The sequence below is a fragment of the Oenanthe melanoleuca genome, chromosome 1 (genome assembly GCF_029582105.1).
Source record: "Oenanthe melanoleuca isolate GR-GAL-2019-014 chromosome 1, OMel1.0, whole genome shotgun sequence".
NCBI classification, from domain to species: Eukaryota; Metazoa; Chordata; class Aves; order Passeriformes; family Muscicapidae; genus Oenanthe; species Oenanthe melanoleuca.
Window position 1 is genome coordinate 43,287,371 of NC_079333.1, and position 15,421 is coordinate 43,302,791.

At 41.9% G+C, this 15,421-nt stretch overlaps 1 protein-coding gene across 1 annotated transcript in view; it reads right to left on the minus strand.

Annotated features, from left to right (window-relative positions):
- LATS2 (large tumor suppressor kinase 2) overlaps positions 1-12,059 on the minus strand; it is a 46,113-nt gene extending 34,054 nt beyond the window's left edge. The window contains exons 1-2 of the mRNA XM_056493193.1: positions 11,890-12,059; positions 7,263-7,835 (exon numbers count right to left, since the gene is read on the minus strand). Coding sequence (XP_056349168.1) covers positions 7,263-7,601 — 339 coding nt within the window. The 5' untranslated portion in view covers positions 7,602-7,835; positions 11,890-12,059. The remainder of the gene's footprint in view (positions 1-7,262; positions 7,836-11,889) is intronic.
- Positions 12,060-15,421: the final 3,362 nt, after the last annotated feature.

Sequence of the window (15,421 nt, forward strand, 5' to 3'; positions counted from 1 at the left end):
CAAGTCACAGTGACAGGCAGCACCCAAAGAGCAAAGAGTGCAAGTACTGGAGCCTGATTTATGGAAGATTAGGGGAACACATGGACAACACACATGAGACATAGACATTCTATAGGAGTTGCCACCACAAGCAGCTGCTGGGCAGAATTTGAATACTGGGCCCATGGGAGCACTAACAAGCTGTGGTCTGCTCGAGATGTGGGTACAGCAAGAAAAAACTGAGGAAAAAAGAATGCAATTGTATTTTATTTTATGTATATTTGCCCATGCTTTAGGAAAAAGAAAATTATTTTTTTAAAAATCACTCCACAGAATTATGGCCCATACCTGCACATAACATGAGTAGCAATGAATTTTTATTTTCATTGTACTGATATTCAATTAGCAGCTTTAACATAAGCTTTTAATTAGTTTAGTAACTACTGAAAAACATTCTTAGGTTGAACTGAGTTCTAAATGCACACCAAAAGACCATAGCATGCAAAAGTCTTGTTATCAAGTTCTTCTGCTGAAACCTCTCTAAGTTTAGAAGTGTCATTCAACTTCTTTAAGAAAGAAAAGAACCTCCACAGACAAGCAAAAAACACCCCACATCCCCCTGCCAATGTAGAGATGCTATTTTTCAGTCTCAGTATAAAATATAAAATCACATTGGCTCTTCTCAGATACTAGCTGAAAGAACAGCAGAGATTTAGGCTGAGAAAAACATAAAAAATGCAAAAGGAACAGTTACACCCTAGTACTATTGTGATATCAGCTTCCTGTTAGAATAATAATGGCAATCTTCACTTGTGGTCACAAGGGCTTTTTATTCAGAGAGTGAAGTAAATGCTTATGCAGATTTTTTAGTGACTGTGAAAAAGTAATTTCCTTTGTCACTAAAAAAAATTAAAAAATCCATAGCTCGAAATTCTACTGGCAATTAAATTTTAATAAATACAACTTAAGCACCCACTGCAAGTTAATCCTGTACCCTGTCATAGCAAGATACAATTTTACATTTTTATATTAACACCCAAGCTTTAAGAATGTTTATCTGATATGAGGAATGAGAAAGTTTAAGATAACTCAAGATTCACACTTATCTACAGTTGAAGTCTAGCATCTGATTCCTGTCCTGTCATTTCAAACAGAATCCTGCAACCAAGATGTCATTTATTCTATGGTTCTATAAAGAAGAAAAAAGACTGACAAGAATCAAGGGCAGAGTTTAAAATACTCTTGTTCAGTGCAATATTACTGCCCAGCTGCCAAATCTTGTAATGCGAAGAAGAACATGCAATCATTCACAACTCTTAATAAATATTTCCACCACCACAAAAACTCAAGGGAAAATACTTTTCTTCCTTCTGCAGGACAAGCATATTTCAAGCCATGCTCACACAGAACAATACCAAGAGCACCTTCTGAAACACATTGTGGGAGTTGTGCCATGACACAGAGAATTTAAGTATGCTCACTAAGCCAGTATCATCAAGAAGTGACAGAAACACAGAAAGACTGGAGACAAGAGAAAGGGCTTAGGAGAGAAAGGCGTCAGAAGCTGTCAGCTGAACAGCAATCTCCACCTCTTGCTTTCAGCCCCTGGAAAGCTATGACTCACTTTTTTTCTGAAGCAACTAAGAACTGAAATGACTTAAGTTGCTAACCTCAGGCATACTAGTGGGAAAAACATTCAGTTACACGCTTTGATGGAAGAACACGGCATTATGCTGGAAATCTCTCAGAAAGATTAAAATCAAAAAGGGAGGTTAGAAAGAAAAAAGTGAAGGAAAAGGTTATGAAACAAGCCCTCAATACATCTAGTAAAGAGAAGGCAGACTGAACAACTTACCTTCAGACGATGGATGCAAATGGAACACCCAAGAGACTGTTGGCCTGAATTATCAGATCTATTTCAGTTGCTAAAATAAAACCTTTCTCCTGCATTCAGCAGTGGGTGCCCTCATTTGAACACCTCTTTTTTCCTCCCAGTAACCCAAAATACTTCTACAAGCAGCACAGCTTGTAATGACTTGTACTACATTAGCTCAGCTGGTCAGAGCATGGTGCTAACAACACCAAGGGCACAGGTTAGATCCCTGTATGGATTATTTACTTAAGGGTTGGACTTGATGATCCCAGTAGATTCCTTCCAATTCAAAATATTCTGTGATCCTCACCTTTAACATATGTCCCACAGAACAACCCAGGCAATCTTATAACAGCTCATTCTTCAGTCATTTTTCATTTACCAGACTATCTGGACTGAAAACATCCAGAAGATGACCAAGATGTTCATCCTGGAGGTTTTGGTAAATGTTGGGCAGGCAAAACTCCTAACACAGGTAAAGTTTACTCAAGCAAACAAAATTTTGTTACAGGACAAGACAATGCTACAAAATTAACTCTCTTACTAGCTATTACAAAATTTGCTGTCCTTCACCTTGAAGGCAAGCTGTCTTTTCAGACTTGTCATCTTAACAAATACATCACAACAGATATTTTACTACAGCAAAGCTTCAGCAAGTCTGCTATCAAAACAAAACTCTACACTGTATCTGCTTCCTGTCATCACTCCAACAATATGGTGGAAAGTCCTACTGCTCAGTATGCACATGGATCATAGGTGGACAAGCATGACCTATACAGAACAGGAAGAACAGAATACTAGTTCTAAATGCAAAAAAAAGGACTTTTTGCCCAAGCTCTATTTGGCAGAACAGAATTTCCCTCGCTTAAAGAACTGCAAATATTTGTTCAAATTGAGAGAAATAACTTTATGACCCATTCTCAACACCTGAAACCAATCAGCATTCCCAAACCAGGGTAGAATCTTTGCCAAATGTGTTCCATAAGAAGAAGGTAAGCCATGATGAAGAGATGCAAGGAGGAATTTAAAAAGAAAAAAAAAAAAGCAACTAAAAATCCCAGTCCACTTCTACAAACTGAATCCCATAATTCAGCATAACATTGATGACAAGGCAGTCCACTTGGTATTCTTACACGCATTACTCCATTCCACAGACACCATTCCATTTCCTTGAAAGACCCTACAATTAGTTACCAATAGACAGATCTTTCCCTTCAAAATATCCTGATATTGGCATGGGGGTACATGTTTTACTTCAGATAAAAGCCTCTGGAGAAAATGATGCATAAGAACTTCCCCACTTCACATATTCACAGTTGTACAACAGATAGCATGTAACTAGCAGTACGTAGCTTGTAAAAAATCCTAAACAACGATTTTTTCTTAAAAATAGCTGCTCAAACAAATTTTCACCCAGAAAAGGCACCCTTTGCTCAAAGGAAAGTTTGCTTGAGGGAAGGAAAAAAAAAAAAACCACAAAAGTGACAAGTGTGCAATGTTCCACAGTTCATCCAGAACTGCTGCAGCCCACTCTAAATTACAATGTCAGTGGCTGTTTATGCTCTAAGGAAGTACAGTAAGTACAGTACAGCCCATTCAGGTTGTTGGAATGCCACTGATCACACACTCAATTGCATCTATTCATTAGAAATACTCAGTCCACAACAGCAGCTGCATTTACCACCACACCCCAAACGCCACTCAGTTGCCCCAGGTGATTCCAGTGGTTTTCCAGCCCACAGGACAGACGCTCCATACTCTCGTTCCCCCTAGAGTGACTGCAAGTTACACTTCCAAGCCCAAGGACTTTTATTTACTAAAGAATGGCATATTAGGTGTGCTTTTGGCTTCAAGCTTTTACAATGAAAAAGATCTGGTCTTTAGCAGTCATTCTGTGAGTTTCAAAACTATTTAGGCTGCACTAATTATTTTTGATTGAAACTCACTAAATAATTACTGTTGAAAAGATGACTTAAGCAAACAACAGACAAGTTGCTCCATTTGTTTCAGAAAAACAATGACTAATTATGAGTGTTATTTTGTTTTTTCTCTCTTAAAAAAAAGATGTAATCATGGCTTCTTTCAGGTCAGCAGTGAAGTCACTATTAAGTTTAGGGTATTTCACTATAAAACCATAAACTACACAATGGCTGAAATATAAATATTACTGGAAGAAAAAAGGTAATTTAAAATAATACTGGCAACTTCCTAACCAACTAAAAAAAAAAAGTCAGTTTTCACAAGTAAAATCTATGATGACTGCAACTGAAAGACGTAAGAATAAGAATTTGATATTTACTTCACGAATTACACTGCATTCCATATACTTGTTAAGTCTACCAGTTGGTTGATAATGAACTTCCTGGCTGTGTGGGACTTTCATAGAGCAAAAGTAAAGTAATAAAATGTATGCTTACTTTTTATTTAATAAAACCAATTTCAATCTCATCTTAAAATTAAGAGTAATTTTTGGCACAACAGGGAGCTACAAACCCCAATAAGCAACATCTCTTGTAGGATGTGAAATGGTTGCTGTTAAAACCTATCCATGCTACAGGCATGACAGATGAGCAGAGCTAGTAAGAGTATTAAATAGAAGTAGCCTTTCCCTAGCCTCTAAAATTATTTTCCTTTCAATTTTCACTACTTTCCTTCACCCTTCCAAAAATCCTTATTGCGGCCTAATAAACAGACTGAAGAAGAATCCTGACCCTTGCATGGCGTACACCACATTTCCCACAAGGTTAGTGTTAACTTTTCAGTGTTCTATCTAGAACACCAAAAACCATCAGCCCAAATCCAGACAGAAAATGGAGTTCCCATAAGATCAAACTGAGAATTATAGCCCTCTAGTCCTTCTTCACAGCTTCCTAGCATGCTCATAATTAGAGCTTCTTATGACAAACTGCCAGACACTTCAGGATGCTTGCAGTTGATTTGTGTGACCATGAAGCAGGATCAGGAGGGGTAACTGTATTCTGCAGGCTTCCTCTGGTGGAAGGCTCAAGCAGAACATTAGCTGTTCGTGGACTGAAATCCTTAACCTCAAAATGGATGCTCCTGGCTTTTGAAAGGGGAAGGTTGGGTCCCATTTACCAACCTCACACGAGCACTGGGTTCAGAGGTAAATAAAAACATCCCCAAAGAAATGAAGCCGCCTTCATTTCTCTGTTAAATCAGACATCTGTTGGCTGCCTACAGGACTACAGAAAATGTCCACATGGTAGGCATTTATAGGCTTTGATTCACAAGCAGTAACAGGGTAGCTTGGGACCACTGATTTACAACACATCATGAAATGAAACAGTTCAGCATCTGATTCAAAACACCGCAGGCACTAGGGAAAAGATATGAATCTAGATGTAGTATTCAGGTCTGTCACTCTACACCATGCCATCTCCAAGGTCAGATACCATTCACATCATGTCAAGAAGCTCCACTCATTCACAACCCTTCAGGACAGTGAATCTTCATGTGGTCTGGACTCACACTAGGAAGCTCAGCATTTTTTTTCACAGGATTCCAGTCCTGAAACCTCTGTTTGGACTCTAGCCAAATGTGATCCTAGTTAAGCCTAGACCTGAGTGCCAAACACACCTAAAGAATAGGCCCAATAATGCCATTGGCAGGCAGTAAGTCACAGCTAGGGACAAACAACAAATGGGAATATGGAAGGATCGCAGTCAATGAGGAGGGGCAAAAAAAAGCCCAACCAACCAAAAATGTGAGCAAAATTTAAAGAGCAAAAATTTCCACGTCCGAGTCACAGCTGCGTTCAATGCTCTAGAAGCAGCAATACCATCGTATGAACATTCAAGTCAAAATAGCTGAATGTATTAAAAAAAATTACATATGTACTTCATTACACTGCTCTGAATACCAAGACATTTTAACAGGTGCTGAGGTATTTCTGTGTTATACATTGGGTTAACATAACCATGCTGTAGTGTGCTCAAAGTGCTTTCCAAGATTTCAGTCCAACAAGCCAAGTTCTATGTGTGAACGATTTGTCCCTGTAACCTACCAAATGTGCATTTCCAATCCAGAATCCAGCTGTGCTCATTTAACCTTGGCTCATATGCACAGGGAGTGTTCCCATCCTAAACAGCTAGGGAAATTTACAGGCTAGAGTTCTAAAAATCACTGTTTTCATGGCGTACTAGAGAACAGAGAAAATTCTTGGTTCCTCCAGTTAAATAATCCAGTACAACATCTTGGGTCACTGGACTAGGAAGTGTTTAGTTGTTCTGCAGCACTTCTTATTAGATATGCAATCTACTGTAGCTCTGATTATCTTGTATAGCATAAACTATTTGGCACAGAAACAGCACTAATTAATACTTATATAGCTCCAGGGAAATGCATATGTTAGTACTGTTTATAATAATGCTTGATATTAGTTTTGTTATATAGAATCAGAATATAGTCTAGGAAAGTCAAGAGACATTCTGCCATGAGTGAATGGGGGCTAAGTTTTGAAATCAAAGAGATGCCTCTGAAAGCACTTTGGTTTTAAATCTCTCCAATTTGTATCAAGAACCATAAATGGTAATATTTCAGCTTGTCAATAACTGCTATTCAACCACATGAGGGAAAAAAAAGTTCCTCCAACACTCAGAATCTGAACCCAAACCAGTACTTTTTCTCTAAAAAGCAAAATTTTGAACTAGTCCTGGACAGATGTGAAAGTTGACACCAACACTGGAAACACAAGCAAGATGAATGCAGCTCAACACAAAAAGACTGTGTTCTGCACCATGTGAAAGGTCTTTGAACTAAGAATATATTCTAGCATCAATCCCAGGATGACAAAAAAAAGCATTTCTATATCAAGTCTCTGATCTGAGCAGTGCTACCACCTCTTAATAGAAGCAGAGAAAGCGAAGAAGAAAAGGTGTGAACAGAATCACTGCAGTCAACTGAACATCCATTCAAGCCATCCTGCTTCTGGCCAACAGCAAGATTCTTCAAATAGCAGATATTGTGTCTATCATTTCTTACAGTTATTTCTGACAGTGAGCTGGGCTTAGATGTGCTAGACAAGATTCCACCCTATTACTCACAACTAAGACTTGTTACTAAGCATTGCAGGGAAAACGAAGAAACAAAAAAGAAAAAAAGAAAGATAAAGAAAAGACAAGCTACCCTGTTCAGTCTTATATATCAACTGGGGAAATCACAGAGGAATCCTAGAGGTCACCATGATGGTCTTTAGCATAAATGAACCCCTCACCAGGCACATCTGTCCCCAGTAAGTCCATCTACTCTGCTGCTCATACAGCAATACGAGTGCCAGAAGAATTGGTGCATTTCCACAATTTTGACAGCCACCACCAAAATCCTTGCTTCAGCCCAGAGCATAAACTTGTTCTGACAGCAGTGCCAATTCCCCCTCCCAGCTCATACATACCTGATCACAACCTGCATTCACCAGCTCCTGGAGCATCTGCCTGTTGACTTCCACGGCTGCTGTGGTGCTTGACTCATTAGCAAAGGGCAGCAGAGAATATCTGATTTCTCGCAGAGCTTTCTGATATGGTCCAAACTTGGGTGTTTGTCTCATCTGTTGCTGCCTTGCAGCATCCTTCCCTATTAAAATCTTAGGGTCCAGAGAATTTTCACTGCCTGCTCCAATCGGCAGTCCCTGGCCTGAAGACTTGGATGGCTGCTTTAAACCTTCTCGAATCTCTTGTAACCTTTGTCTGCTGTTTCCAGAATATGTCGTAGCAGGAAAAGTCTTTGGCCTCATTGTTGATCCAGTTTTCTCTGAGCATAAATACAGCTTTACTCTTTGTTTCTTTTAAATTATTTCAAAAAATTGTCACTTGATGGTATCAATTTCTTGTAAACATAATCCTTCAAAGAGAAGAAAAGGCAAAATTCTCAAGAGATTTCTGCCAATGTTTTACTTCAGCTCGCAATCTTCACATTCCCTATGGAAAATGAAAATCTGTGTAATCATCATTTTTCAGACTGACAGTATCTGAAACAAAAGAAAATAAAAAGTTCATTCAATTAGGTTGATATTGTAAATGTCTCTGAAGGGACAGCATAACAATTACACAAGTGAAAATGAATCAGTTTAATCTCTTAAACTGTCACAGCTGGACACCCTTTAATGATTTTCACTTTATCTGGTTTTAACAGGATTCTAGAAGGCTTTCTCAACATAATCAATAAATGACTCATTTTTCTTTTAAGTTTAATTTTCAAAATTAAATAAAATAAAACTCCTAAAAACTAAGGTTTAAAAAAACTCATTTAAAATTTTCAGTACCTAATTGTGGCAAATTTCCTCCTCAATTGCATAACCAAATTCTGGACAAGCCTATCGTATTTCATAAATAGGGAAGAGTATGCTTATGAAATGTTTTTCTCCCATTTAAGATTTTGTTTTACACTAGCTGAGCACAGTTTCAGAAGTTCATGAAAAAGATTAATAAATGGAAATTTTGATTACTCTAACCATAGCAACATCTAGTATTTTAATAAAAAAGTGAATAATAGAAAGACAAGGTATTTTGCCTTTCCATGCAAATAAGCAAAGCCTGAAGGTAACAGTTCTCCCCAGAACTGGAAGGAAGAGAGAGGGGGAAAGAAGAGAGGAAAGAGTATATGATATTTCCTTAGCTGTGCCTTTTAGGGAAGAAAGGGCAAAGAGGGATAAATGGAGCTACAAAGTAAGAGCAAAAGATGAAGGACCAGATCATATAGCATCCCAACAGAGAAAAAGAAGACTGAGACAGGTTTATGTTCTCTGCTGCATGTCAGCTCTTCTGACATGCAGCAGAGAACACCTATGCAGCACAGCTGAGCTACTGTACAACTTGTGACCTCCATGCAGCTTGAAGTTACAACAAGAATCCTACTTTAACTAAATCTTTATGCACCACCATAATACAAATTTGAAATAATGGTGTGTTTGGAACAGGATTAAAAAGACAGCCTAATCAGAAATGCAACCTAGGTATTGATGCTGGTTAAGCAAGTTGGCTTCTGCTGCCATCTGCACTTACAAAGTGACCTCCGAATGGTGCTCCAGCTACCTTGCTGGTAAGGGACGAATTCCACTCAGTTGTTTGCAAATACAGAGGATGGTAACACGCTGTATATTTCTCACTGGCACTCAGAAGTCAACTGGTTTTTTTTAAAGATGCTTCACTTTTGATCATAGGACATTTATCACTGAAAAGTGTGTTTCCATAAATATTGTTCCTTATCTTCCCATGCTCGTACTAAAACCTCTTTTTGTTGTGATACTTGTAGTATTTCCCAAAAAAAAAAGCAACCATTTCCATGCATTCACCATCACTTCTCACTGCCAAGTAAACAGCTTACTGCTGTGAAGCCCAACAGAATCAGGACACATTCACCTCCAAAGCCCACCACCACTTCCTCATCGGGACAGAGTCCAATTCAAGTTTGCAGACCAAGGTCTGAAAAGCAACAGAGCAGTCAGACCCCAGACTCTTCTATTATGATTCACCAGTCTGAAATGCAGGAGCACAGAGTAATCACTTGAGATTAACCCAAGTAAACCTTTTTTGTTAGGATTTAAATGCTCCATTAACTAAAAAACACCTATATGTGTTTGAGGTCTTGAGACCCTCCATTCAGTGCTCTCCATGAATACCTGCAACACCAACTCACAGAGAAATGACAGTGACATTTGCCAATTGTTTTAAAGGAAGTGCTAAAGCTGTTGGTCCAGATTTTGATGTTTCCACAAGCCAGCTATTGGTCAGTAACTCATCAAGCTTTCATTGTCCCAAGTGAAAACAAAAGCAACTGCAGGATCTCAAGAACAGATTTTTTTCTACTTGGACAGAATATAGCAAAAGATAATACACAGACTTGGTAAAAAAATAAAACACAATTGTATTGCAGCCTTCTTTGGATTACATCATAACTAGCTAGTGTTCAGAAGATACAGAGCAATTAATTGGGCTATAATTGTCTTTCTTTTCCTGACAGCAGCAGGCACCATATGGCTTGGTTTAGGCATCTGGGTTGTTCTTCCTTTCCAGTCCCTGTGCCAATCCTCAGGCCTGGGATGCACTGGGAAAGCTCACAAGCCCCCCACCTTTTTGCAGCAAAAGACTGCTTTCCCACTTACACATATGCTTCATATAAAGAACTTCTGTGACCTTTAGCCTAAACTCGAGTCTAATAATGCTAGGTCAATCCAGCTGGCAACTTCCTCAGCTTACATTTACACTATTGCTTAAACCAGAAAGAAATGTTGCTCATTTAGACAGTATGGATGAGAGCAGCAACAGCAGTAAGTATTGGAGCTAACTGCAAACCTGTTTCGTATTTTGCAGGGGTTTTTCAACTAAATATTTAAGATAACAAAAAAATGGAACAACAAATATTACAGATTATTTACAAGGAAAGACAAGCTGCTGGCTTTTTTTATATCTTCCTGTGATTTTTTCAGAAAAAAATTAAATGGTTGTGTGCTTGAAACGATATGCAGTGTGTCTCATTCTGCCTAAGCATTTCCAACTGTACATCTGGATTTGGATAATTTCAAATCCTTCTAATCTGCATCCTGCCTGCAGCATGAATGTATCAATAGCCTTCCTGCTATCAGAAGAAATTATTTTTGAGCTGTTAGCCATTCTGACTAAGGTATTTTCCAAAATGTTATATGTTCTGTACTGATTTGAAGCTTGTCCATTAACCTGAAGATATGACACTTCAAGCAGGTGCAGCACTACTTTAGTTACATCAAGTTAAACAATTTTTGAGTAACTGATTATTTTGTTTCGTTTGAGAAATACCAATAGCTGCTTTGTCAGCAACCAAACAACCAATCAATGACACACTGGAATTATATGCTGATGTCTGTTGTCCCAGCAGCACTATCTATTCACTCTCCTGCTTCCTCCTTCACCAACAGGCTGTGTGTCTGTGGAGATGGGACACAGGCAAGAAACTAAAGCTCACCCGAACTGGTGAGATGTTTCCTTGTTACTATGCAGGCACTGGAGCGAGCTGAACTTGAAATCACTGCAGTATAGGAAGGTGTAAAGTTTTAAGAAACTGCTACAACTTCCTTCCCTCTCTCAATTTACAGGTATCGCTTTAGGGGCTTTTTTGAAACCCCAGTTCAAGGACTGTTCACTTCATATTGGAGGTCTGCAATGGAGGGAAAGCGTTTCAGGAATTTCATTATTATACAAACCGTGTTTCTCTTTGTGAAAGTGAAAAGTGGAAAGGGGATTTTCCCTCAAACGATTCCGCCTCTCCTCCTGCTAGCAGAACTGTCCAAAAGTGACTCTGCGCCCGTGTGCCACTGCCAGCCACAATAACTGGCCCAACGCAGGGCTGTGGGAAACAGCTCACCTTCCGCCTCCTCAGCAGCCGGCAGGGACTGACCGCAAAGCCCGGACACTCCAAACGAGCCCTTTTTGCGTCACTTGGGCGAGTGCCTTTCCCGGGGAAAGGGGTATTCCAACACGCACGCCGCTCACGAGGCAGCGGAGAGGGTGGCGAGCGCTGGGTTTTGGCAGTGACCTTCAGCTGACGGGAGCAGCGGGGCCCCTCGCAGCCAGACGGGACCCGCGGGCTCTGGATGTCCCCGGCCGCTCCCCGGGGCCTCGCTCCCTGCGACACCCGCCCCGCAGCGCCTGCCCGCACCGTGCCGCCGGGAGCCCCTTCTCCTCCTACTCCTTTCCTGGGCAGAAAGCTCCCAAAATAAACTCCGGCCAATAATTAGCAGCTCCGGCCAGCTGGGGCAGAGGCCTCGGACAGGCGGACCCCCGTCCCGCTCCGCCGGGGCTGCGCTGCGCTGTCACACGAGTGTCCGGAAAATGTCGGAGGCTGCGGGCAGGGCGCCCAGGCTGCCCCCACGAGGGGACTCGCACACGGGACGCTCGCTCCCGCTTCGAGGACCGTCCCACCTCCACTCACCCGCACCCCCCGCTTCCCCACAGGACTTTCCCTGCCGCGCAGAGCAGTTTTGGGGGATGGGGAGCGCTCCCAGCCGGGGCTGAGGGGGAGCCCGCGCCCCCCGCACCCGCTCCGCTCACCTCCGCGGGGCGCCCGGCGCCGCCGCTCGCCCTCCGGGGGTCGGCGAGGCGCGGCTCAGCGGCGGCGGCGGCCGCGGCGGCGCGGGCCGCTCTCCATCTTCCCCCTTGGCCGTCCCGGGCGCCGAGTGCGGGGCGCAGTCGGGACATTCGCTACATTGTTGGCATTCCATTCGCGCCACGTGACCCCGCGGCGCCCGCGTCATTCCACTCCCCTCCCGGCGCATTCCAGAGGGGGGAGGGGCTTCCAGGGCGGGAAGGGCCGGGAAGAGCCGGGAAGAGCTGGCTCGCCCTCAGGGACCGAGGCGGCGGGGCCGCCTGCCATCCGCCCGCTGACCCGCGGGGCGCCCGTCCCCAGGTTCGCCCACAGCCACTGCGAAGTGACGCTTCTTCCCCTCACAAAACCCACTCCGCGCCACAGCAACTCCTCGCCGGGCTCTGGCGGGACACGGGTGGCACTGCCGCCACTTGTTGAGGCGAGATGGGCTGGGGTACAAACGTGGAATGCCTTGGATTGGAAGGGACTTAAAAAGCCGTCTAGTTTCAAACCCCTGCCTGTGGAGGGCACTTTCCACTATACGGGGTTGCTTAGAGCCCCATCCAACCTGGCCTTGGACACTCCCAGGGATGAAGCATCCACAGCTTCTCTGGGCAAGCCAGATGGCTTGGAACTGCTCTTCCACTCACTCCATGCTCCAAACTCATTTAAACTGAAAGGTCTGTGCTGATAACCATTATTCCTACCAATATCCATTCCATGCTGGACTAACCAGGTACACAAAGGGGCAGCACTATCAATGCGTACTTGGGGTTTTCTTTTGGTTTATGGTTTGCTTGTGGGTTTTTTTTTGAGGGAGGTTACTTGTTTGCCATCTTGTTTCATAATGGTGAGGAGATAAGGGAGCTATCAGGTATTAAGAGGATAGACAGGGAATTCACATCTGGAACAAACATGCAGAACCAAACTGCAAAGGATATTTGGATGCAAAGTTCATATTTGACCTTATTTGACCTTGGACAGAGGTACCTGGAACCAAATTCATAGACTCACTAAGACTGGAAAAGATCTCTGAGATCATGGAGTCCAATCTTCACCCAGCAGACACGTGTTCACCACTAAATCACATCCCAAGTGCCACATCCATGCACCTTTTGAACACTTCCAGTAGTGACCTCACCACTTCCCTGGACAGCCTGTTCCAATGCCCAGCCACCCTTTCACAGAAGGTATTTTTCCTAAGATGCAATCTAAACCTCCCCTGGCACTACTTCGGCCATTTCCTCCAGTCCTGCTGCTTGTTACCTGGGAGAAGAGACACACCCTCACCTCACTAAACCTCCTTTCAGGTAGTTTTAGAGGGTGATAAAGTCCCCCTATGAATCTGTTTTTCATGAAAGCATGAATAATATGATTTTAGATATCTCTCTGGTCTTTCATAAAGGCAATTCACAATGAGAAATAATCCCCATGCTCCCAAATACAGTAATGTTTGGATCTGGGAGGCTGGCTGAGGCTGCCTTTGACTCCTCAGCATGACAGATAATGCATGCTAGTCATAATCAGGGGGTATTAATACAGAGTGAAAACCATAAGAAAGTAAACTTTCTTCTATATGGGCATTTATCTTTAGATCACTAACATGGAAGAAGCCTGCAGTCCTGAAATTCTTCAAAATTCTTAAAATCCTATTGCACAGCTGAGAGGTGCTCATTGTAGGGTTGCTCAGTTTGTCAGGGAAAGTGTCAGTCTTGCAAACTGTTGAGACACGGTTAATCATGCGATGAGCCCCAGTGTCTTCCACTGGACTGCAAGCACGTATAAAGAGAAGTCTGTGCATAACTGTCTTTCCAGGATGGCAGCTATATTTACAGCCTTTTCCAAGCCAGGGAGACTATTTTTGTAAGTAATATACTCATGGGCAGTCCTATCTCAGGATATTTATCTGAGCTTTTTTATCATACTTTTTTTTTCAGTGTCTTCCATGCAAAACTGTCAATAATGCCTATACATCAATTACGCTTTATTATTAAAAAAATAGTGTTTATAAAAGTGCTGGTTTGGGAGGAAAATAGAGTGCTGCATTTCACGAGAAAATGCAGCCTGGTGCATAGAGCATCTCATCTGAAGGCAGTCATTTACTGTATATAAATTGCTGTCAGAATTTCAATAGTGTCATTGACTGGAATATGTTGTAGGGCAGGGTGGAGGGGGAAAGAGGAAGCCTCTCACTCTGGAAAGCTAAAGATAAGGAAATCCATTAAGGTCAGACCAGATTCCAGTGCTGGCAGAATATTGCAGGAAAATATGGGTCATTTTGCAATCTTCAAATACCTGCAAAACTGAAGTAAATTTTAAAAGATATGACAGATGCAGCATGGCTTCATTTTCTGAATTACTGCTGTGCTTATCTGATGAAGCATAGCAACATGATTGCCCAAACCAGACATTGCTCAATGGCTTGAGACCTTTTCCCAACAAAGTTCAGGCTGTTTTAAAGAAACAACATCAAGATAAAAATTGCTTACTGTGTTTTATAATATTCTTCTGTAAGATTTGCTTGTTAACCACTTTCTTACATATAGGTAAAACAAATATTTTAATTTACTATTCTCCTTTGGAATTGTTTGTTTTCTTATTGCATTCTGATCCATCTGGGAATGACACTCAGCTGCACTATTTTGCTTCCTGCTTCCAGCCAGCTGCACTTTCTGAATTTCATACATTTGCACAGAGTTCCTGGGATAGAATTCCCACCAGCAGAGCAGCAAGTACTGGTAAGATGGGTTGCATCCATCCTCTAGAAAGTGCCCATATTCAGCTGGTACACCACAGATGTAGATACTCTGTAGACTATTTCTGCTTTTACCCTTTTAGAAACCCAAACTAATGGAAATCATGTTCCTCAGAAATACTAGGGAAATTGAAATCAGCTAGGTTGATACATCAGCTTGGTTAAAACATGATTTGATCTTTGTAAGGTTTTGGGGATTACTGTGAAAGTAATTTCTTTGAAAATTATTGTCAAGTCTTTCTTCCCAGCTGTCTTCTCCCCAGTAAGGCACCTCCAGAAGGAAAGATGCTCTAGAAAAAGAACAATACAATTTGGGCTGTGCTGAGCAGCAAATCGGTTCCCAGACTAGACTATGAGATAATAATCGACCATGAGTAAGGGTCATTGTGTTTATTCATGGCTCCGCTTCAGTGAATGATGCTGCTGGGTCTGTAATGGGTGATTACAGCACTCACCTGCTGACTTGCCTGAGCAGCTGTCTTACCATGTGGGCAAGTGGGAAGGACCACAGATCCACTATTTCACATTCTTTCTCCTTCCACCCACCTGCAACAACGAGGGAGGTGGGAGCTCTGTACAGCTCTATCCTGACATCTGATGCTGTGTGTTGCCTCATCCCCTCCTTGTACTCTTGTTTCACTGTTTGCTGGGCCACAGTGTCTCTTTCTAAACCATTGTATTTGGAACCAATTACCAAATCATGCTGCTAAAAATACTCCTAACAACCAAATAATTATGATGTG